This window comes from Callorhinus ursinus, unplaced genomic scaffold (assembly GCF_003265705.2).
Source record: "Callorhinus ursinus isolate GAN/ISIS: 27379988/994484 unplaced genomic scaffold, GSC_fseal_2.0 scaffold4, whole genome shotgun sequence".
NCBI lineage: Eukaryota > Metazoa > Chordata > Mammalia > Carnivora > Otariidae > Callorhinus > Callorhinus ursinus.
Window position 1 is genome coordinate 82828664 of NW_027397066.1, and position 25425 is coordinate 82854088.

Below are 25425 nucleotides of genomic sequence, written 5' to 3' on the forward strand. Positions count from 1 at the left end.
AATGGAGCTGGGAGACCCAAGCATATAGACTCGATTCATATAAGTGCATGAATACTTTTATTTTACTCTTGTTTTTTTAAAGATTTTATTTATTTATTTGAGAGAGAGAGAATGAGAGACAGAGAGCACGACAGGGAAGAGGGTCAGAGGGAGAAGCAGACTCCCTGCTGAGCAGGGAGCCTGATGTGGGACTCGATCCCGGGACTCCAGGATCATGACCTGAGCCGAAGGCAGTCGCTTAACCAACTGAGCCACCCAGGCGCCCACTTTTATTTTACTTTTACTAAGGCCCGTAGCATTAGTATTTTGCACCTGTAGATGTGATCTGCATTAAATCCAAGTAAACATTACATCACGCTGTTTAGATTCTAATTTTCAGAAAGGGCCACATTCACCTTTCATTTGACTTAAGTGCAGTTTTAAAAGGGAAACATGTTATCAGTTTAAATTTCTACAATATCTACTTTCCACTGCCACATTCACTCTTCAATTTATAATCTGTCTTACTCTATTGATATTTTCTGTTTATGCATCAGTCTCTCCGGCATCTTGGAATCCTGAGTGTCCTACAAAGAGTAGGTCCTTATTCCATGTTTACGGAAGTACAGTTTGCTCTTGCACTGTCTTCCTCCAACTATATTGTGGCTATCTTCCATTGATTTTGGGGTGCTGTGGTAAGATCCACAGTGATTTTTTTCTATCCATCTTTCACCTGATGGACCTTCGTCTCTTATAGAGGAAGCGTACTCTTCAAGGGTAACTGCATACCAAATAGTATCTTAAACAACAGTACAAAAGCCACATAGTTTACTCATTACTTATTATTACAGATAGGTAAAAATACTGGCATTGACATGAATACCAACATATCGATGTGTAACTGTCTTCTTTTATCATAAACATAAAAATGTGAATAACTGAAAGGAACAACTTCACTAAAGGCACTCTTAGAAGTTACATAGTAAATGGTAACTTCTGCTACAGGATTCAATTTTTTTTTTTTTTTTTTTTTTAAGGAGCCCAGAAAAGTCACTTAGCAATGTGAGCTATTGAAAGATCATTGTTAAAATAGTTCACTGTTTTCAGGGTAATTCTTTCATGATGTGTGTGTGTGTGTGTGTGTGTGTGTGTGTGTGTGTATTTCTTCAAAGCAAATGGAAAATATAGTATCTTCCATTCTCCATACTATGTTATAATTTAACATAATCTTAATCTTAGAAATTCATTCTTTGGGTTACCTATGAGACACCAAGTGATTACCTGGCAAATAGCATTAGCACAAAGGCTCAAGTCTCTTACCATCAAATCCATCTTCTTCTGACCCTAGTTCATCATCTGAGCAGATGTTGAGGACATTTACCAGCATCTCAGTCACTAAAAAGGAAAAGAATAAAAACAAAAAAGTTCAGATTTTCTATTATAACCTGAATTATTACTCTGGCATTATTAACAAGCAAGCTCAGCAATAACATCTCTTAACTATATTGTATATAGAATCTCCTGCAAAGTAGTTTCTATAAAATCCAGATCATAAAAGATAACCGGCTTTGTGATTCTACACACTTTATAAAAGTATTAGCGCATGTCTACGAAATCCTATGGTAACATTTAGCTAGCTATAGGTCAATAGACAATAGACAACCAAATATGTGGCTGTGAGTATACTATACATCTATGAAGGAGGAAATGGCTACTTTTGAATTTTTATTTGTTTGTACTATGATGGATGCTACTAGATGTAGACCACGTTGTGACCTTCTGTTTTGCAGGGACTCAGTGAATGCTGGATCTCTTTTTTAATTTTTTTAATCCCCCAGAGAGCCCAGCAGGGTGATAGGGATGTAGTTTTGTGTTTAATAAAAATCAATGGTTGATGAACTAATATATTTGAAGTAGTTTTGAGGATACTAATTTAAAAAATGAATGAGTTGATACATGTATCACTAAATTTTATTTTCAAAAAGGCTTTAACAATAAAGCTTAGGTAAGTTTAATAAGAAATTCAGTTGGGTAAATTGATTACAATAAAATTGCATAGAAGTGTTGTCGCAGAAATTAGTATTGTATCACTTTTACACTAAGGTGCATGTTATTTACATTTAATAGTTTCTAAAATTAGGTTGGGTTCTATCATGAAGGTGAAAAGAAACTTGCCCACTATTTCCTCAAGAGCTAGTTTTTGAAATCAATGTTCTTGTAGAGTGGAAGGCATATGATAAAGAGTAAAACATCAGTGTAGCCAACATTAATCCATAGCTTCAGTTTAATTATCAAACGTGAATTATGTACTCAAATATATGAATAGGTTCTTTTATTACAGATGTTCAAAATCTGAACATTTAATGGAAACAGCCCAACTGAAGGGTGTTCAAAGGGTGCCCAGCAGTTGTCAGGATTCACACTGCTTCTGTTTCCCGAGAAGCCAAAGGAGGACGGTAACACATACCGTGTTCTGATCAGGGTGGGAACATGGTGACATGGGTAGTGCTGGGAACACTTATCAGAGACTATCAAAATTGACTTTTGGCTTATTTTGGCATCCAAAAGAAAGATTTCTTCACTGACTAATCATAACTTCCTGATTTAATCATTTTAGGGTATTTAAAGAAAAAAACCCCACAAGTATTCTAGGAAAATAAATATTACATTAATATATTACACATATTTATTAATATAAATAAAAATTTTAGAAGAATGTGTAGTTTTTCTCTAAAACCCCCCTATGGGGATGCTGAAACATGTGCAAACTCTTACCTTCATTCTGATGCCTATTTACCTGCTCCAATGCGCTATGTGATAAGGTGCATGAGGAATGACACCGTCTGTTCCCACTAGGCCTCCTGAACTAACTGCTCAAGCTCAGTGGGTACAGGCCTTTCCTTGAAAATTTTTGTTGAGGTTTAGGTCAAAACATAAAACAAAACGAAAGGAGAAGGAAGGAAGGAAAGGCAAGCCAATTCTTCTGAAAAACTGTGACAAGTTAATAATTGTAACTTTTTAAATGTAAATTTGTCTCACCTTGTAACACATTAATGGTTGCTATATTTGTCATGAACTATTTTTGTTGTTGTTGTATATACCGTCTTTCAAATTATTATAGCCACTGATCACTATCATACAATGATTATTATCAACATCAGAAATGCGAGGAAAGCATAGCTATCTTAACCTATTAATCTGACAGGGAGTTTGTAAAATAAAATAGCACTTTTGAATTAATACACAGGGGTAAGGAGAAAAAATAGCCATTATAGCTTGAAGCCAGTTAAAACTATAGATCTGTTATTTTTAAAAGAGTTGTATTGATCCAATGAGATGATACAAATGCTTCTGGTATTTCTCATTGGTTTTGTTTCCCCTTATTTCAGTCATTGTATTTTGTTAACAGGGTACACAGTGACATACTTTCAAATCACTTCTTTCCTGTTGCAACGTGTGAATTTCATTGTTTAGAACAGTCCCCATCTCCTCTCCCTCCTTCTTATATGATTGCATTAAGAACATCTCAAGGGCGCCTGGGTGGCTCAGTTGGTTAAGCGACTGCCTTCGGCTCAGGTCATGATCCTGGAGTCCCGGGATCGAGTCCCACATCGGGCTCCCTGCTCGGCAGGGAGTCTGCTTCTCCCTCTGACCCTCTTCCCTCTCGTGCTCTCTATCTCTCATTCTCTCTCTCAAATAAATAAATAAAATCTTTAAAAAAAAAAAAAAGAACATCTCAAGATTCCCCAACACACACCTTTTTCCCCAACGAATGGCAGGGACCAAGTGAAAACATCCATGAAATTTGGAAGCCAGTATGGGTGAGGAGAACAGTTGAATTGCCTGATATTCATGACATTGTTCTCATACTTCAATACTGCAGCTGAAAAACAACAGAAACAAGGACATTAGATTCAAATGCACATACTTCGCTTCTCCACATGGCTGTAGTTGATCCAGAGAATTCAACTATGTGACTTAAGTTCCAAAATATCAAGACAAGTCATCAGTCCCAAGTGTTTACACTATTAGGAATTAAACTATACTCAGTGTAATATGTAACTACACACTATATGAATGCTAATATGAAATAGCACTGAAATTTGGCAAATATTTATATAAAATAGTTAATCAAATGTCTGTCAGGAATTGGTCAAGCTCCTCTCACAGCCAAGAACATTCTAATCTTATTTAACATCTAATGACCATAATAAAAGTGATATAGCTAAATTAGTTTGACAATTTAATAATCTCCTCAAATATTTGAACAGAATTTACTTCTTTGTTTTCAAAAAAAAAAAGCACACATTTCCCACTAGAACTCACAATAGTTGTGTAAATTAGATTGCATTCTTGACTTAATAAAATAAAGCGTTTGGACTGAATCCTGCATAAAATATTATACTGATATCTGACTTTACCCTTGACCTCTGAAAAGGATGCACCACCCATGACTTTAGGAAAATGAATCTGCCCCTTTCACTCTGCTCTGCATGGTGTCTGAAGGTTAGATACACAGTCACATAGAAAGTTATGGTTGCAGAGATCCTAAGAGCATCGCCAGTCTCACTTCTAACCAGATTCGGAAATTCATTCTATGACAATCCTGATACAAGTTTAGTAGGTCTCTGTGAGTTCTTTCTTTCTTTCTTTTTTCTTCCTTCCTCTCTCTTTCCTTCCCTCTCTCCCTCCCTTCCTCCCTCCCTCCTTCCTCCCTCCCTCCCTTCCTTCCCTCCTTCCCTCCTTCCTTTCTCTCTCTCTCCCTTTCTCTCTTTCTTATTTCATTTTAAGTATTCTCTGCACCTAACATGGGGCTTGAACTTACAACACCAAGATCAGGAGTTGCATGCTCTGCTGACTGAGCCAGCCAGGCGCCCCTCTGTGACTACTTTAAATTTAGGAAAAGCTACCTGTTTTAACGGCATCATATGCTCTATGGATAGACAGTTTTAAATTGTGGGAAATTCTCAAGTTGAGTTTAAAACTTCTTTACCATTTACTGATCCAAATCTGCCTTCTGGAAAAATACAGAACAAGTATACTTCTGATTCTAAATGAAAATCTTTTAAATATGAAGAACAAAACTCTCACATCATATCTTCTTGAGCTTTGGAAAGATTTTACTTTTATTATCCTCTCATGGCATGATTAGAATCACATTAGTGGAAATTACTGAAGAGATCCTGGATGATATCAAATGGGTTTTTTCTTGTTTTGTTTAGGGGTTTAAAACACAGAAAAATCAATCCTTTCATTACTTTTTTACATTGTAGCATTTGATTACAGACAACAGAGCAAAGATAGCCCTTCAAAATCTATTTTTTGAAAAGCTACCACAAGTTTACTGCGTTTGAGCCTTTACATTAACTTCTTACTTAACGATATCTTTAACATAGATTTCATAACTGCATTGCTCCTTCATAACCCGAAATATACATATACATATATACATATACATGTGTGTATACATATATATATACGTGTGTGTGTGTGTGTGTGTGTGTGTGTATACATATATATATATATATATATTTATTTAAGCAGGCTCGTAGGCCCCACACCCAGTGCGGAGCCCACTGCTGGGCCTGAACTCATGACCCTGAGATCAAGACCTGAGTTCAAGACCTGAGCTGAGATCAAGACTTGGACGCTTAATCGACTGAGCCACCCAGGCCCCCCACATACCACCTTTTAAATATAGATGCTCAGAAGCTAAGGATTCATCTCGGTATTGCTCTTAATTTTTTTTTTTTTCAAGAAAATTCTTCCTATTCCCTTTGGTTCTTCTTCAGATGAGATGGCTTTTAGTGCCTTTTCCTCATCCTGCTCATCCTTATTCTGGAAACATACCACATTGGCAATGCCCCTAAAAAAGTGTGGCCCAGAACAAATAGAATCCCTTTGGTGGGTTTAATCATTGCAGAATATGAGGAGGATGTATTGTTTCTTCTGTAATTTGGATACTATATATGTCATATTGCAGCCTACAAGTATGTTGATGTTTTCAGCAGCTTGCAGTTAACTAAAATCATACTTGAGAACAGTATGGTCTTTGCTTTGAATCATATTTCTGGCTCACCAGCATGGTTCCAGGGAACAGAATCACGATACTTTGGGGACAAGAAACGCAGGTAGTGCAGTCAACATTGATATGAAGGGAATTATTCTCTTCTTCCCACAGAATGCTAAATCCTGTATATACTTCTATACTCCCATTCTTCTTTAAGTTACCCTACCATTTATGCCATATGACACTTGGCCTAAGGATACATTCGTATAGTATTAAAGGCATGCAAAATGAAAGAATCATGGCACATTACCATACCCCTACTTCTGATCTGCCAGATGGAAAAGGTGAAGTATTTCCCACCTTTGCTAAGTACTACCTGAATACCAGCTCCACTGAAAAGGTCTTTACTATTTTTGGATACAGCATATTCCTAGCAGAAGTGTATCCTCATAAATTCCAAAGGATCTTTAAGGTTCTAAGTTGTCTTTTTTTTTTTTTTTTTGGCTTTATTTATTTATTTGACACAGAGAGCGAGCAAGCACAAGCATGGGAGCCTCCGGCAGAGGGAGAGGGAGAAGTAAGCGGAAGCTCCCCATCAAGCAGGGAGCCCGATGTGGGGCTTGATCCCAGGACCTTGGGACCATGACCTGAGCCAAAGGCAGATGTTTAACCGACTAAGCCATCCAGGTGCCCCTAAATTGTCTTTTTGAAGAATAATTTCTCCTCTAAGTTTCCCCCTCTTTTTATTGGCATTAGGTTGATACAGCCGGAGTAAGGAAAAGAGATGTTATAACAGTGCCCTGGAGGAAAGGGAGAGGTTCTATAGAATACGTCATTTAATCCTTACTACAAATCTGAGAGGCGGGTGTGACTGCCTTATGTTATAATCTAAGGAATTGAGGTTGAGAAATGACGTGGCTTGCTCAAGATCACACAACCAGTAACTGGATGATCTGACTCATATTTAAACTCAGCTTTTACTGATGTCAAATCCATCCCCTTTCCACCATTCCCTTCTGTCTCTTATAAATTATAAATGGATGAATTCTAGTCCTAGCGGTTATAGTAATTTAACCTTGAATATCGTATTCATAATTAAATGTTTTAGCTTTTGCCAAAATACATATTTGAGAAAATGAAATACAATGCAAATTTACAACTGAGGGTGCAGCTTGCTCAATAGATAAAACAGAAGTTCTGTTTTGTAGCTGGTGAGATAAAGCATTTATTCATTCAACATTGACTCAACACAATTTATTTGAGCGCCTGAAAAAGCAGAAACTTTTTTTCAGATTTCATTTTTGTTTATTAACACCAGAAATAATACATTTTAACAGTGGCTACATTTACTAAGCATCTGCTTTATGCCAGGCACTGTATTTGGTCCTTCACAAAACATCACAAATCTTCACAATAGTCCTCAAAAGTAGTTCTTAATCATTTGCATTTTGAAAATAAGCAAACAGAGAGGTTATTTGCCCAAGGTCACACCTGAGAAGTAGTTAAATTCAGTTTTGGCCTGAATCTAAAGTCCCTGATCTTTCTAGAATTCCATGATATTCTCACCCCAACTGCATAAATCATTCAATGTCTGCCAAGTTTTAGACACAGATTCTCCTTCCACATTTATTCTTTGTAAAAAAAGAACACTGGATTGGAGGGCCAGGAGCCCCAACTGCTAGATGGGTTCTCTCATTTAATACTCACAAGACCTGAGGCCACTTAATGTTTTGAGGTCTCAATTACCTCCCCTAACTTTATTTAGAAAATTTATATGACCACTTCCAAATCTGAATGACAACAAACTTCTGGAACAAAGACCTCATCATTAATGCAATTATTGATTAATATTCTCAGTAATTCTAGAGGCTATTTATACTTTTCTACTTTTCTATAGGTTAAAAAGAGAATAACTCCAACTTAAAAATGCAAAAACACCAATATGTATTCTTTTTTCTTCAGCAACATAAAGTATTCATGCACAAATAGTTCCCAAATAACCTCACCTTAATAGGTTACTCATGAATTTTTATGTTTTTGTAATATATGTATATCACAAAAATACATGGAAAAAAAACCCCTTCAAACCAAACAGTCCCAAATAACTTTAGTCATGAAATTCCCAGTTAACATTTCATCTTCCACCTCCCACATCTGTCCTGCTACCTGCCTCTAACTGTCACTGGGATTACAAAACTCAACTAAAGCCCTAACAGTGTGCTGTTCTCTGAAGTACTTGAAAGACATTTATCTCTAGTGCAGTATAAATAATACAAATGGTTGTACTTCAAGAATCACTCGAGACCAACTCCTGAGGCCTTGTCTGAGAAACAGAGAAAGAACAAAGTCTACCATCAAGAAATCCCACTATTCCACAGGCAATTATACATGATCTCCTGTCATTGAACAATTACATCAGAGGCCTGGAGAGGGATGATGACATATATACGGATTTTTTTTTTTTTTCCTTTAAGTTCTGCTACCTGTAGACTATAGAGACCCCAGCAGGAAAACTAGCATCAGCATGTTCTTTTGGCAAAGTCCTACCATCACGGAAGGAGACATGATGGCTTGACAGATAAAATTCTTGAGATAGGACCTATATACTCATAATGTTCTTTGCCAATATACGGACCTGTGTCATTAACCAAATTTAGAGCAGACCAGACTGCATAAAAAAAAGTGCTCTTCTGTTGCACATGTACTTGTGAAGAATAGCCAGAAAGAAAAATTTGATGTAATGGAAAGAATACTAATCCCCATGAATTTGGAGGCCTGACTGCCAGTTCTTTCTCTGATGTCAAAATTATGGTCTTAAAGTTATGCAATTACTTGGTCTAATCATTTTTACTGCACCTGTAGACCCCTATATAAACATGGAGGCCATGCCATGCACAAGATACAAAATCAGTAATCAAGGGACAGCACTGGACCTCTATTATTTCTAATGACACAACTAGGTGCCCTGAATAGAGTGAACCCAAGGAATAGAATCCATTCCTCTGTTCACCACACCATGCACTAAAATGCTAGGCCATATCCAAATCTGTAAATTAAAGGGGTCTCCCCTACTTTAAAATTTGAGATTTGGATGAGACACAAAAACCAGTATTTCATAAGAATTCGGTAACATTTCTCAACATCTTTACAATTGCTATCATCAGGGAGGATGATGATAGGGCGATGAGTGAAAAAAAACAGAAATATCCAAACGGAGCTTCTAATTTAAGAGAAGTTATCAACATATTGCTAGCAAGAGGCATTAACTGGTTCACCAAACCATGGGTTCAATATATTTCAAGTGGATTTCAAGAGAATACGAAGCTTCTTTCCTGAGAGCCTTTAGATTAGTAATGTAATGCTCCCAGCATACCTCAGGCTTTCTCAACACTACTAGGTGCTATTTTCAGTAGAGGAGAGGAGAGGTCAGAAGAACGGAAATAATGAATTCTAATAACATTTTTCATCTCCTTAACTCTAACTGACCATCCATTCCCAGCTTCAAAAGATGGGACAGAGGGACAGAAAAGAAACAAAGATGAGAAGAAAGCAAATAGCGGCACTCTAGAATCATTATAAACCATCCAGAAATAGAAGGGAAAAAAAGCATAATAAAGGATTTTTTTTTCCTTTAAGTTCTGCTACCTGTAGACTATAGAGACCCCAGCAGGAAAACTAGCATCAGCATGTTCTTTTGGCAAAGTCCTACCATCACGGAAGGAGACATGATGGCTTGACGGATAAAATTCTTGAGATAGGACCTATATACTCATAATGTTCTTTGCCAATATTTTAAGATTATGCTGTATGTTGCATGAAATGGTTTTTTTGATTCTGGGAGAGATACTATACATTTTTAAAAATCTGCATTTTCCCATAGAGATGACTTTTTTAAGGTACAATTTTCTTTTAGGATTTTGTGAAGACACATATGTATAGTTTTTGTAGTACAAATTATAACATCTATAAGCACAATCTCTGATTCCTTCCATTTTGAAACCTGACTTCTAACTCTTGTCTCCTTTTTGTTTTTCCCTCAGTGTCCTGTACTTGCCCGGTGTATTCTGTTTTAAAAAGATTCTTTTTATTATTACTAGTGACCTAGGCTAAGGGGAATTTATTAATTCATGAGGGTTGCTGTATTTGGTGAGCAAGGACTACAACTTATAACTCACTTTTACTCTATAGTTCATAAGACTGATGACAGACCAAGTAGTCATTTATGGAGGCAGATTTGAAATCTTCATTTTTAGGTAATTTTGTCATAATGATGTTCTTCAGTCTGGGTTTCTTGAGAAATTTAATGTTTAAACTGCTTGATTTAGTACTTCACATAGGGTCTCTCACTGGCAAATTCTCAATAACTTCCATGTAATGACTGAATTTCAATCAACCTGAAATATTTTATCATTAATAAATATGAACATTAGGTATATATAATTTCCTTGAAGCTGTGAGCTAATGATTTTGTATTTATCAAGATACACATGTGTGTGTTACTATATACAATCCTCTCACGCATGCCTCTAGTCCTTGCCTGCTCCTTCCACCCTGTACACGCGTTCTTCATGATACCTTATTACTTTGCTACAAGTGTCCTACATAAAACTTGGGTGATTGTAACTTACTCACATGAAGGAAAGAGACTGTACCAGATATATCTATGAAATGATCCGAGCCAATTTTATGATTATGTGTGTGTGTGCACATGTGTGTGTGTTATGTGTTTCTCTTTTTCATATTGTGTTAGTAAATTTTGAACCAGCTCATTATTCAAATACAGAATTTTGGGTAAAGTCAATAAAAGGAAAATGATGAAAGGGATGAAGAAGGCAAAGATCTCGTTTTATTCTTTTATAGTGCTTTGTACCATACCTGGTACATGGTTGGTGTTCAGTAATGTTCGCTGAAGAAAAGATCTAAGGGAAGGAAAGAGAGAAGGGAAGGACAAGATGGAGAAAGACAGGAATGACAGAGAGAAGGCAGGCGGGCAAAGAAAAACTAAAAACAAATTTTTTCCAGAACAAAACACATGTAACTTCTCAGGATGCTAACAACGTGACTAACCACATATGAACAGTATTAAGGGTACATGTTGGAATTTAGGAGAAAGATAGTATGTCACTTCAGCAGCTAAGCCCTGTTTTAAAAATTGTCAAAAAATCTCTATTTTAAGACAACAATGGAAACAATATTGGCTCTGTCACAAAGTAACTTTGTAAACGTAGACAAATATTTCTCATTTGAGCTTTAACTTCTAAACTTGTAAAATAGGAATACTTATGACCTGTTCTGTTGTTTTCAAAGTATGAAGATCAAATAAAATGATATATGTGATTAATATCCATGATAATATATATGATTAGATAAAATATTTGGCACCTGAAAAACACAAAGTATCATGATGCAGTTTCAAATTCTTCAAGGAAGGGATGGCTATCTATGTTTAACACACTGTCATTTTATAATTCCCACCTAAAGTGTCACATCGAAATACTAACATCCAAAGAGTCTGGGCCAAAAACCGATCCTTGCAATCAGCTCAAGTCCAGTGAAACGCTGTGAATTATTTCTACATTACAATTTCACATAGAGAATATTCAATATTTTTTGCCATGTCAAGAGGAAAGACAAGTTATGAGTTCTTTATCAGTTTTAGCTTTAAATTCTAATCCTTATTGTTATAATGCTAAAATAAGGCTTACGCCACTGTAGTAAATGAGAGAGAGAGAGAGAGGTTTAGCTGAAGCTTTAAACTGCTGGAGAAGTTGGCATGGCCTTAGTAAACACTGTGCCCATGCCTTGCTCTCATTCAATGCAGTTGATACTTACCAGACCCTGGCGGGAAGTACCTGGAATACTGGTGATATCTGTATGCAATCATAGAACACCCTTTTCACCTTCAAGGTTGTACCTGGTATCAAGCCCTGAGCTGCAGCCTGCAATGGTTCTAGGTTGCTATCTCCAAGATACCCTTGGCACTGAGCTAATATTAAGCCCGTATACTTGATATTTTCTGTGGAAAGTAAGATCACAGCAGACTTTTTGACATTGGCGGGGCCAAGTCTCTTGCAGATCTAGAATTTCCAGACAACGAATAGCAAGTGATAAGCCAATGATTTGGGTCTTTAACATTATGTAGATTGTCCCTGTTTTTCCTTCTACTAAATGCTTTACAGAGAATTCGATTTCTAGAGAAACAGGTTTCAGTTCAGTTTAAGAATCTTCTAACCATCTGTCAGAAGATGGAATGCAACACTCAGGACGCATCTCCCAGCTGATCCCGTTCAACTGGCAGCAGAAGAGGATTGCCCATGAACCTGCACGGAGGATAATTTAGCATTGCTCCAGATCCTGTCTTCATCCTCATTTAAGGTCTTGTATAACTTCAAGAGCTCAATCCTGTAATTCTATGGGCAATGCTCTGTGAGAAGCAAGGATTGCCTCACTCACTGTGTTATTATTACTTAGGGAAGTTCCACAATTGCTTCACTGCCAAAATCGGTAATTATGTAGTAGTGATGGTTACAAAATCAAGAGGTTCATTTGTCATAGCAACGATACTGAGCATGCATTCAATTAAAACATATATTCAGGGTAATTCTTAAATATTAAATCTTGATGGAGTTTCTATTTTACCCTCTGTCCCATTAATGTTTCTATGCAAGCAAGTGGACGACTGGACAAAACCGATCTATTTAGAAAGTGGCCTCCAACAAGGACACTTTCACAATGGAGCTGAATGAACAAAAGCAAAAGTATAAGCACCTAAGGGATACTTTTTAAAGAGAGAAATTAATGATTTATTTGAGAAGAATATAAGAGATACCCCATTTTTTAAAATAATGTATATATTTGAACGTATAACATTCATGTAATTTTGAAGGGATAACAAATGACTCTTCATTTCAAAAGCTTTTCTTTTCTTATTGAAGAACATCTCAACATAATGGAGCCATGAGTTGAATAGGGGATCAGGGCAAACACTGCCCCGAAAGCTTCCAGATAACAAAGCTGACCTGGAAGAGCACAGATAGGGGTTAACCTACAAGCACTGGAGTCAGGCTGCCAATTTTCAATCTCAATGCTATTCCCTGACCAGGTTGTGTGAACCTTGGCGAAAGTATGCAACCCTTCTGCACTCTAGTTTTTCATCAGTAAAATCAAGATTAGAATGTAATTCATGGAGTGTCGAAAGATTAAATGCATTTACACATGGAAACTTAGAGCAGTGTCTGGCACAAAGTAAATGCTCCATTATTATTATTATTATTATTATTATTATTATATGCAACTTGCATGAATAAAGCAAATAACATTTATGCACATGCTATCCCAACTGAAGGGAAATATTTACATTTACTAAATATATTATTACCAACCTAAGACTTTGTAGCAGTCAAGGTGACAATGATAATGATAATGGCATAAGAAATTATAATCATAGTTAAATTAATTTCATATATTAAAGAGTACTGGATATAACAGGCAGTGAAAAGGGGACATTCTGCTAAAAACTCTCACTCCATTCATCTCAGAATGATCTCTCTGAAAACCATCAAAACTTCCTAACTGAAAGTTCTCTTCAGCCTTAAATGTCTACATAAATTTCTTTTCTACCACCTCATACTGATAATACAAAAAGTTAATGCTAAGAGTTTTCTTCATAGTTTCTGCTTTGCTCCTTCATAAGGTTGCAGATTCCATACCATTTCTCCACAGACAGTCCTAGGTTTAATAATCATTATGAAGAAATTATCTTCCCAATGTGTGTAAAACAATACTCATTGGGGTAAAGAATAAACACGTTTAATTTTTTATAATAAAATGTTTACTAAATAAACGAAGGAATTACTATTTTTTTGATAGGACTTACTTTACTTGTTTTGCTTTAGTAACAACAAGAAAAACACATAGCCTACAATTTGTTAGCAAATATCAAATAACAAAATGCTACCGTGAATATATATTTACATTTCTTATATTAAAAAAAGTGATCTCGGTGAACAGTTGCTCAAGACCAATTAAGAGGATCTTTAGATTTGATATGATGGCAGAAAAAAGTAAGAGCTGGGAAAATTGTTGCCATTGGACAAAATCTCTGGATTAATTTTATCTAACTTACAAAGCACTAGTGATCATATTTATGCCTGTGGTTGTAAAGGCCCAAAACATGCTTTAAAAATGTTTATGTCAAGCTAAAGCTTGTCCCCATGGTTAAGATAGCCCTCAGACTCTACAGAAATAGCTTCTTGCTTATAAAATGTGGGCAGTTTTGTAGGGAAGTAAACTTTTTGGCATGCTGTAGAGGAAGAGGCTAACTTAAGGTTGCCTGGGCACGAGTTCTACTCCCTTCCAAAGACCGGCCTCCCCCTGCCCCACCGCCAACCATCTCCTTTTCCTACCCAGGATAAAGATCTGATCTGTTCGGTTCTGCATTTGGATCCTGAACCAGGCAGGTGCCACATACCACTAAGTTTGTAAACACAAGGTGCGTCTGGGTGGCTCAGTCGTTAAGCGTCTGCCTGCGGCTCAGGTCATGATCCCAGGGTCCTGGGATTGAGTCCCGCATCGGGCTCCCTGCTCCGCGGGAAGCCTGCTTCTCCCTCTCCCACTCCCCCTGCTTGTGTTCCCTCTCTCGCTGTCTCTCTCTCTCTCTGTCAGATAAATAAATAAAATCTTAAAAAAAAATAAAGTTTGTGAACACAGTTCCTGAATGCTGAAACAAGGTCCTGGTGTGAAAGAACTATGCTGTGATAAGAAACAAGTGGGTGGCTCAGTCGGTTAAGCGTCTGCCTTCGGCTCAGGTCATGATCCCAGTGTGCTGGGACCAAGCCCAGCACTGGACTCCCTGCTCAGTGGGGAGCCTGCTTCTCCTTCTGTCTGCTGCTTCCCCCACTTGTGCTCTCTCTCTCTCTCTGTCAAATAAATAAATAAAATCTTAAAAAAAAAAAAAAAAAGAAATGAGGTTCTCAGGCCTGGCAACCCACAGCACTGATGGTGTCACTGAGGGCTGAGTGCTCCCCCCTAGACGTCAGGGGACCAAGGCGAGCTGGCTTCAGATATGTTGCATTTGCTCCTGCATATCCACATCACAACTGCCAATAAGATTCTTCCCTTGGTTTCTTATAGTAGCAATTCAATCCTTCCTTTACGATAGTATGCCAAGCCGTAAATTATCTCTTTATTTATAAATGGTACTTCTGAAGTCCATGACTACTTTTTAAAGGAAAATATTTGAGGATGTTGACTGTGCCAAGTTTTGGTAGAGCTAAAATGCTTTTTTAAAAGCAATTCTATCAATTTTCCTAGTTTAAAAGTCCAAACCATCATAATACATTTTTTTCCCCATCAAAAAGGGTAGACTTTTGCATGTTAGGATTTTAGCAAATGATGTTTTTCTTGTCTTATCCTCGAAACCCAATTTTGCACCTCTCTCTTCCTTAACCTACTTTAATACTGAATTAATTTTCTTCCTCATTGTCATTTTTAATCTCTGGTCTTAATTACTAAATTAGCGTGGTTACCATTTAGATTTTTCTTCTCAAATCCAAAATACATTTCACTTAATAAATTTTATTTAATTACTTAATTTTACTGTCAGTGGCTCTTCCTGGAACTGAGTTATATACCCCTGGTATGTGTATTTGTATTCCTCTATATCCATATCATACATCCATCCATTCACTCCCCCACCCATATCACAACTCATCTAAACTACAGAGAATTGACACCACATGGCAACCTCATGTAATTTACGTTAGATTTTTCTGAAGCACAGGTGTATCACTAGAGAGATAAAGGACTTAACTGTTTACATCGAGGTTTAAAACACATTTTTCCAGAGGTCCGTTATAATTTTTGGCCAAACTGACTTGTTTAAGGCAGAGTTCACATTTGCCCCTTATTTCTTGATACTGAGAGATTTTACTCTAAGATTGCTTTCATGTCACTTCGTCAGTCAAGCTTATTATCATTTGGTCTCCATGGACAAGTTTTCCACTCTCAATTAACACCACTTTTTTCTTTGAAGTATTTTCCAAGTACATCTGAATCATTATTGATGGAATTCTTTATTTAACATCTATCCCACTACCAAATTATAAACCCCACTAGCGTGAAGAAAATGTCCATCTTGTTTATTTTATACACGCAGCACCTAGCACAGTGCTTAGCATATGTAAGTTCTCAGTAACGGTTTGTTGCACTGATGAGTGGATGAGATTGAAGTCATTTTTACAGGTGGTATATTAGTATTATTATTATTATTATTTAAAGATGTTATTTATTTATTTGACAGAGAGCACAAGGGGGAGTAACAGAGGGAGAAGCAGACTCCCTTCTGAGCAGGGAGCCCGATGCGGGACTCGATCCCAGGACCCTGGGATCATGACCTGAGCTGAAGGCAGACACTTAACCAATTGAGCCACCCAGGTGCCCCAGCATATTATTATTATTATTATTATTATTATTATTATTAGAAGCAGAAGCAGTGTGCATGTGTCATTCCTGCAGTTTCTTCTGTTATTATTATTGTTAGAAGCAGCAGAAGCAGTGTGCATGTGTCATTCCTGCAGTTTTCTTCTGTTCAGTGGGTTTGGGTAATTATGAAATTGCTTTACCCTTAGGGCTACAGATTCAAAGAAGGAAAACAATTCAAACGTGCAAAGTGCTCTGCAAATGTTTAACTCCAACTTGGAAAGGGGTTTAGAACTGGTTACAACAGTAACTTAAAGTGAGATAGAGCTCTGTGGGCCTGGTAGGGCACTTTGGGTACTGTCTTGCTATTTAATTTCCAGAAAGAAAATGCTTCAATCAATGCATGTGTTGATGGCCTACCATGTATAATGCATGCTACCTGGCTTTACAATGTGTACCAAAAAGCTCCTACTTCAAACTAATTATAATCTGATTGGGAAGTTATAGCAATGCTAACTATAGGAAAAGCTAATGAGAAAAAAATTAAACGGTAAGTATGAGGGCAAATGATTGGTATTTCAGGCATTCAGAGAAGGACCACCAACAGAAGTCTTCATAGAAACAGACTGGAGTCTGGGAACAGGCCGTTTAGATGGGCAGAAAAGAGGAAGACAAGTATTCAAGATAGAAAAAAACTTATGTGGGCAAAGAGGTGGCGACAGGGATGGCCAAAATTTGTACAGGGCAATGAGCAGAACAATGCCGCTAACGTAAAGGGTTCACTCAGAGAGAAGCTGAGAGATGGGTTATAAAGGTAGATCGATCCATGAAGTGAAACTATACCTAAGAGGCTGAGGAGAATGGGGTATTTTTCTGTCAGTTTCCCTGAAGCCACTGACAGGTGATAGCAACATAAAATATTCAATGATGATAACATCTTAATACTGCACATTTTGTTGCAAAGTAATTTCATCTATTATTCACAGAAGAAATTTTTTTTCCTCATTTTGCAGAGATGTCACTGCACATCAATACATGTAAATGAGCTAGCTGTTTCACGGCAGAGCTGTGATTGCAAGCTCCATCTTCTGCCCAGGCAGGTTGCAGGAATTGTCAGAGTGAGGAGACAGAGGACAGGGGAGGGGTGGGTGGTTCGCCTGTGTTCCTGCAGGCTGCCAAGGCTAAGAACTGCGCGAATCACCGTGGGCTACACCAAGGATGGGCCACTTCCAGTCCTCATTAACTTTTAGAAAGCCACTTTTCATTGCAGGCAAGTATAGAACTACTTATCACAACCTACAGACATTGAAACATGAAGCTGATCACACACCTATGCTTGGTTTTAAGATGGCAGAATAAACCTACTTTTCTCATTGCTTCATTTTGCCAAAGAGCTCTCGCTGCTGCCTTAATTTGCAGGTGCTTAAAAATCAAATCGTATTTTAGTGATTGGGTTATATACAACTCCATAGCCTTTTACGGTCATCTGTTTCTAAGAATCAAAGGGTTAACTTAGAGATTCTTCACCGCTGTCTTTCCATTGATGATGTTTTGAAGGCGCTTGCAACCCAGCTTTCTGGCAGTGCCTTTTACAATTTTCGTTAACATTTACCTTATTCAAATACAGTACTCCTCACTTCAGCTGTGAATCACTGACTGCCACTCCCACATACTGTACCCAGTGTTAACATAATCGCTTTAAAGTGCTCCAGAGATCTTACACAAAAGTCTTTTGAAATTAGGCTCAAACTGAAGAATGTATCTTTCTTCTTTCTATCAGTTTATCTTTTTTCTCTCAGGAGGATTTTTTCTTTTATGAAAAGGTTCCCAAACTGAAATGCTTCTCTCCCCTTCCTGAGAGATTGTGATCTACCCTAAACACAAGAGAACACAAAGAGAACTACAAAGCCTCCAAGATTGCAATCCGCTGATGTCTACTGTTTTTTTTTTTTAAGTTCGCGCCTTGTTAAATCAGAACCATCGACAAAGAAGCAGTGAATATCCTGTGGGAGAAATAGCCATTGGTCTCAAGCAGAACTGCTACCCAGCATCATGATGAGTGGAAAAAAATCTAAATCTGTTTTTATGGAGTGAAATCCCAATTTTCTTTTTCTTCTTTTTTTTCTTACTGTTTTGACTTTTTTTCAATTGTTGAAAAAACTTGTATGTGTAGTCCATGCTACTTAGTAATTCCTTTGTCAAGAAAATTACTTATTTGGGCACTCCTTTCATTAGGTGAAATAGAAAAAAAAATTGTTTTAATGCCATAAAGAAATAAGAACCTAGGTGTTCAGATTGTATATACTTTCAAAAATAGTAGGATCATGATGGGACATGCAAGATGACCCACTGAGTTCCTGCATTCCTTACAGGTACCACAGGGGAATTCTCTGGTATGAGAACACACATCCAATCCAAGGGAATTCAATCTTACTGTTTTTATACAAAAGGCTTCAAGATTGAGATTTTATTTGGCAAAAAAAAAAAAAAAAAAGTTTTGGCTGCTTAAAAATAAAAGTTTCAAAAACACTGGTCTTGACTTTATTTTATTCTGTTTTTCTTTTTCTAATCAAATGTTCATCATTCTTTAATGTCCAGATCACGTTTTACCTTAAACAAGGCCTTTTCTGACCATTCTAGAATATCATTCCTTGTCCAACATACTCACTGTTTAACTCTCTTAGTTTCACTTAACGACACTGTTTTATATTTGTAATAAATCACCCAAATGTCTTACTTCATCAACTGGCTTATAAGCCCTTGGCACACCAAGAACATGGTTTGTTTTACTTTGTATGCTTCTTGCCACTGAGTACTAAAGACAGCTCCTCTTTTCTAGAAATTAGGCAACTGGGAAACAGGGGACAACTCTCCCTTGCCCCCCGCCACCACCTGCCATCCATCGTTGTGACAGAAACTTCACAGCACCTTCTGATAACTTCACTCCAGGGCCACAGAGGAGGGCCCACCACAGTCAAAATGGCAGTGTATGAGACTGTGCAGTGTGGCCATCCCACCCCACCCAGCAGGCATGTCTCTCTGGGCTATGCAGTCAGGATAGTCATGTGAAGTATCTATAGGACAGCACAGATATGCCGGGGGGACGTGGGGGGAGGCAAGGATCTCAGCAGGCCACACTCAGATATGCTGCATTAATCTTATCTAGACCAATGCCAACCAAAGTTAATGGTTTTTTCATATTTTATCCCCCATTCTGTCACACCTATAACACTCCATGTCATTTCTGAATAAAGAAATTACCTTGATAAAAGAGGATAATGTGTCCCTTGCTCCTCCTCTCTTCCTGATAGTCAGTAAATAATGCCCTCTTGTTAGGAGCGCCTGGGTGGCTCAGTCCTTAAGCGTCTGCCTTCCGCTCAGGTCATGATCCTGAAGCCCTGCATCAGGGCATCAGGCTCTCTGCTTGGCGGGAAGCCTGCTTCTCCCTCTCCCACTCCCCCTGCTTGTGTTTGCCCTTGTTATCTCTCTCTCTGTCAAATAAGTAAATAAAATCTTTAAAAGTAATAATAATAATGCCCTCTTGTTTCCTGGTCTTTTTTAGGCAGGCAAGTATGGAGTTTCATAAAGGAAGTACAGGACACTAAACCAGAAGATGTGACTTGATTGTAGTTCCTCACTACCTAACTGAGTGACCTAGGGCAAAGCAATTAGCCATAGAGATCCACTCTGCATATTAAAAGGGGGTGGGGAGTAAGGATATTTACTTTGAAGTTTAATTCAATTTTTTTTTTTTATTTAAATGAACATGAGCCTGCCTAGCGCAGGATCCAGCTCATGGTATGTACTCAATTTAAATGCAACTTAAATGTGAATTTGAAGCAATAGCTTCTTTTGCTCATTTTTTTCTTAATCCCTTACATGCACAATCACCCTGTTCTCATTGAAATCCACATCCTTTTAAAGAAGCATGATTTTTGGATTACTTTCAATTATTATTTCTTTTAAAACCTCTATCTACCAGAGCAGTTCACGACATGTAGACCCTGCTATACATTAGAATCCCCTGGAGAACAGATAAAGAAAAAACAGTGCCTGGTCTCCATGTCTGACCAATTGAATCTGTAACTCTGAAGACAATCACAAAATCTGCATCCAACAATACATGAAAAAGCCAGGGGAAAAAGACTGGCTGAAAACGCTTCATTCAAACCAAACCCAAATGAAACAGCTTGAGAATTATTGCACATGGTCTGCAAGACTGCAAGAGGGATCTAAAACCACTTACCTTTGTTATTGTATACATCTAAATAATTTGGTGCTGAGAAAATCGTAATTAGAGAAGGGAAGCCTGTCGTTTGGCTTTTCCTGTACATGCGATACCTAAAAACAACAAAGAGGAGTTACAACAAGGCTATTATGGGAAAAAAAAAAGGTGATATCAAATTACGGATTTAAAATAGAATATTCAAGTTACGTTTTGTCATTCCAAGAGAACTCAATTACATAACATTAAACAAAATTTTCTCTCTAAAGTCTGTTACACACAGACATGAATTCCTCTCAAGGTTGACAATGAAAACACACAATCACATGTACAATATCCAAAGAGGCCTTTCCTAAGTGTAACAGGCCTAGGGGAGGGTGGAATTCAAGGCAAAATCACAGTTCATATCCATGTGTGCAAGAGAGAAAACAAAGGTCACTTTTTGCACGAAGATCTCCTGTACCTACAATGTTTTTTAGAAGTTTGCTAATATTCTTGACATTAAGACTAAATAAGCAGAGCAACATATAAATCTTTCACACTAAAAACCAGGCTGATTATTTGATTTATCTGCAATACCTACGATACTCTGTTATGGTCTTCACTAAGCAATTTGCTTTTCAAAGGACGTGTGGTTAAATCTACAGGTTTTACATATTGAAAGTGTTTCTATTTTAGAACTTCATTACCAATCTCTTTGGCATCTGAAGGTCAAAGATTATTGTGTGAGCAGGGTAATACTTAATCAGTAATGAAACAGAACATCTGCAGGATCTTTGGAAATAAACCAAGAAACCAGGTACTTTTCTTCTCCTTAGATAAAAATAGGACTCTAGTCCTCAAATAATCAAAAAATACAGGAAACTCTGGCTCTTATCAATTAAGGTGAAAACACACCTCATGACTTCTATGTAACAGATTTTAGGAATATTGGTTTAGAAAATTGCCTATGAAGTGCAAAACAAAATTTTATCATTCCTTGGGTATTCTGTGTCATGTTATTTCTGGCTGACTAACCATGCTTACTTTAGTTGGGTTCTAAAGTACCTCAAATATCTGCCTTTAGGTAGATAAATAGCCACCTTAAGATTTATAATTTTATAAATATTTTGATACTACTCTCCCCAGGAGAAAATATCCTCTGAAGAAACTTCTGAAATATTCTAGAAGTATTTATTCTGCATACTGGACTAAACTTTGCTGGTGGAAAAAAAATCAGAATGTGAAAGATAATTAACACTCTCAATCTTAGTACCCTTGGCATTTTAACTGTGACTGGCTATGCCTACTTCACAACAAATAAAAACAAAGAAACTAGATGACATAATCTCAATTTTCCACAATTAATCAATCAAATGTTCAATTCAAACAAATATGCTAATTGATTTTAACTGATGAACTTAAAATATTTTCAAATAAGCAGATGACTTCAGGTCTGTAGTGGGATTAATATAAAGCTGCTTAAAATGTTCAGTTGGGAAAGTCAGTCAAAAAAGCAGAGTGACACCACTGCCCTGAAAAGTGCAAAAAAAAAAGAAAAAAGAAAAAAGAAAAAAAATTATTTGAGAACTTGATTGGTTGGGCATATCAACAGGTTATATCAAAGGTCAGCTACAACACGCTGAGTATATAGAATTGGATCAGTTCAGACCTGTTGATTATTGGTTGGAAAAAGCTAATTTTGAAAGGAACTTAGGATCTGCCTTGACTTAGGATCATCAGACATGGGCTTACTTCAGAATGCGGTCATCTCTATTCCTAATTTCAGCACACAGGTTATAATACTAAGTGTTCCTCCCTTTCAGAAAACTCAGAATATGAAAGAACGAGTTTAAGCATTTGAAAGCAAACAATACCTTTCAGGGGAGCCTACTGAGAAGGGTACTAGACTTCAAATCCTAGAATTCATTATGCCTTTTTCTCCCTATTACAGATTTAATGCACTATCAAACTGAGTATCTCATATTTCTTAGTTTTCTAAGCCCTTATAATTGGCCTACCAATTATACTAATAATTATACTAACCGCAGACCCTAAATTTTAAAATTTACCATGTATTACAAAATCTTGTTATGCATTTGTTAGTTAGAATATACAATTTTCTCCCTCACTTAAATGCTTCTACTTTTGTCCTTTAAAACTTCACAGGGGTCAGGAATGATATTCTTTAAATGAGAGTACACCATGCATTATCTGTTAAATATTTATGTGTAATTCTCACTCCCATCGCCAACCAAGACTGAAAAGTTGCTGGTAATTTACTCACTTACTGGACAGTGGGAAGAGCAGGATGAAAAGAAATCAGATGGACCCATAAAGTTCTTAAGAAAGCCAGCTGAAAATTTTACCTGTTCAAGCTAAAAATGGAGGCACTTTAAAGGGGAACCTCACCACACATTTGCGACCACTCATTCCCCAGGACCCTGCCATTATCTGTGTCATCAGAACACAATTTTAAGATCTAATGTCTTCAGGGAGAGAGCCTAGCAAAAAAGATCCTCCACAGCCTGAACAAAGTGAGGAAGCTGTGACCCAGGGGCTATGCATGGTTTCCATAAACCCACAAAACTGCTCACCCTGCATCTTGGGCTTCATGGGCTCGGAGTATAGATAACAAATTATTGTGCTGTAAGAATTCACATACAGCCGGGTAACTGCCAGAGACAAAAAGAAAAGAGAAAGAAGCATCTGTTATGAAATCATCAAGAGTAGCACACGTTATCTGTAACATCCCGACCTATGTGATCTGATCAAGCATAATCAAACATACATCATTCATGAAACAAGCCTCTTGGCTCTCAGGACAGATATTTTTCCCTGTGGCAGAAAAAGCACCTGCAGCTCTACTTTTTACATAATCTGAAAGGGCTGGAGATACATGAATTAGACAAAGAATGCAGGCCATTACATAACAACACTAGAAAAATGTCCACTCATAGAGAAAATCAATATTATCAAGTCTACATTTAAACACAAGTGAACAGAAGCATCAATATAACATAAGAATGGAATTTAAAATATAAACCTCAATTTTCTCAAATATAGCACTATTTGGATGCACGTGCGTGCCTGAGTGCTCTACAGAGTGGATTGAGTTAGGGAGTGAGAGAGAATATGTCTTCTGGAAACCAAGTTACCAATTTACTTATGAGTACAATAACTGATATATCATTCAAAATCTAAACAGAATTATGGAATTCACAGGTTTTAAACTGTGTACTTTAAATATGATCAACAGAACTGTATCTTAAGACTTATTCTTAACCTTGACTTAATTAAAATATTAAATACATAATCAAGATGATTTTGTCTGTTAAGGAAGTCTCAAAACCAAAGATGAGAACATTATTAAAAAATGAAATTCAAAGTACAAACTAAACTTGTAAAACCCTTGGCAATCACTTTGTCTCTGCTCTACGAATTTTTCATGAGATAAATGTATGTCATAAAAATGAATAAATTTTAGGTGTTTCAAATAAAGCGACAGCAAACTAATGCTCATTTTAATATAAACAAATTGCAGATGCCCACTAGAACCTAAACTACATGCACTATAAGGAATGATTCAGCAACCATAAAAATAGCACTTTGAAGAAATACTAAAGAGTACATGTCACTCAAATAATTTATTATAAAAGAGAAGATGAAAATAGTTTCTATGTGCAGTTTTTATTAGAATTCCTTGATCAAAAGGAAAAAAAATACCATTAATATGGTACACCAGAGTAGAGATGTTGATTATAAAAAGGATTCAGTTCTTTGCAAAACTGGAATCTGAAATCAAAAATAGTCTTCGTGCATGTGCGCACATTTATGTGCATTTGTACGCATATGTACAGGTATTCTAGAATATTCTAGCAATCTGCTAAGGAGAGAAAAAGAGGAGACCGACCTTCATGAGGCCTTTACTTCCTAGTTGCCCCAGGTCAGTCCAGTAAATAGGCCATGTAACTGATGGACATTAGTGTAACCTGCAGGCTGAAGATGACCCACGAGTATGCACATGGAAACGTGTCCACACGGTACCTAGATCAAGAGCTGAGCAACGTGTGTCTTTAAAGGCTGGTGTTCTACCCGAGGAAAAGGCGAGTATATGACCTTTCCAGATCAGTGTGTGTCAACAAAAGAAGGCTTAATTGCTGAGACACTGGCTGGTCTTTACAAAATAGCACATACGTTTGGACATATTTAGTCATAAAGTGCCCAGCCAAGGGATAACAGCGTAGGGTGGCATCCAATAATGTTCCTTCCTGATCTCTTTCAGCCGTTTATCTTTTGTGCCCTTGAAATACTTCTTTAAAAAGATAGTTTAGTGCCTTGTTGTAGCACTGAACGACAAAGGTTGTTTGTCTAGGTTTGTCACTTTTTGTCCTTGGGCAAATGGCTTGGCAGCACTTTTTTTAAATCTATTTTTTCCTTTTGTTAGAACCTACACTAGTCTTATGAAAGCATAATTTTAATACATTTTCTTCATGCTAAGTTTGATACCCTTAGGTGTTTAAAGTGTTCCCTCATGGAAAAATATATCTGATTTTTAACAGCAATCTGAAGAAAATAAAATTAACCTTGCAGCAATCTGCTAGGTTAATAGCATTAAGTGGGGAACACTTGTATTATTACTTGGAAGGAACTCATTTTGAAGAAAATCTTTAGAAATTTAAAGGCATACATAATCAAATACTCAAACTCTCTAAGAATTACAAACATTTTTCTAAATACATTTAAAAAATACTTGAAATCATCTAGATTCCCATTATTGGTCAACTGCCTGCCTGGGATACACTAAAGTCTT

At 37.0% G+C, this 25425-nt stretch overlaps 1 protein-coding gene across 9 annotated transcripts in view; it reads right to left on the minus strand.

Moving 5' to 3' along the window:
• The window catches only part of PPP3CA (protein phosphatase 3 catalytic subunit alpha), a 502337-nt gene that overhangs the window by 33949 nt on the left and 442963 nt on the right, over positions 1-25425 (minus strand). For 8 of the 9 annotated variants that reach the window (XM_073892032.1, XM_073892038.1, XM_073892035.1 and 5 more), the window contains 4 exons: positions 23210-23287; positions 20655-20749; positions 3737-3862; positions 1300-1374 (listed from right to left, as the gene is read on the minus strand). In XM_073892032.1, coding sequence (XP_073748133.1) covers positions 1300-1374; positions 3737-3862; positions 20655-20749; positions 23210-23287 — 374 coding nt within the window. The remainder of the gene's footprint in view (positions 1-1299; positions 1375-3736; positions 3863-20654; positions 20750-23209; positions 23288-25425) is intronic. The other variant, XM_073892034.1, reaches the window with a different exon arrangement.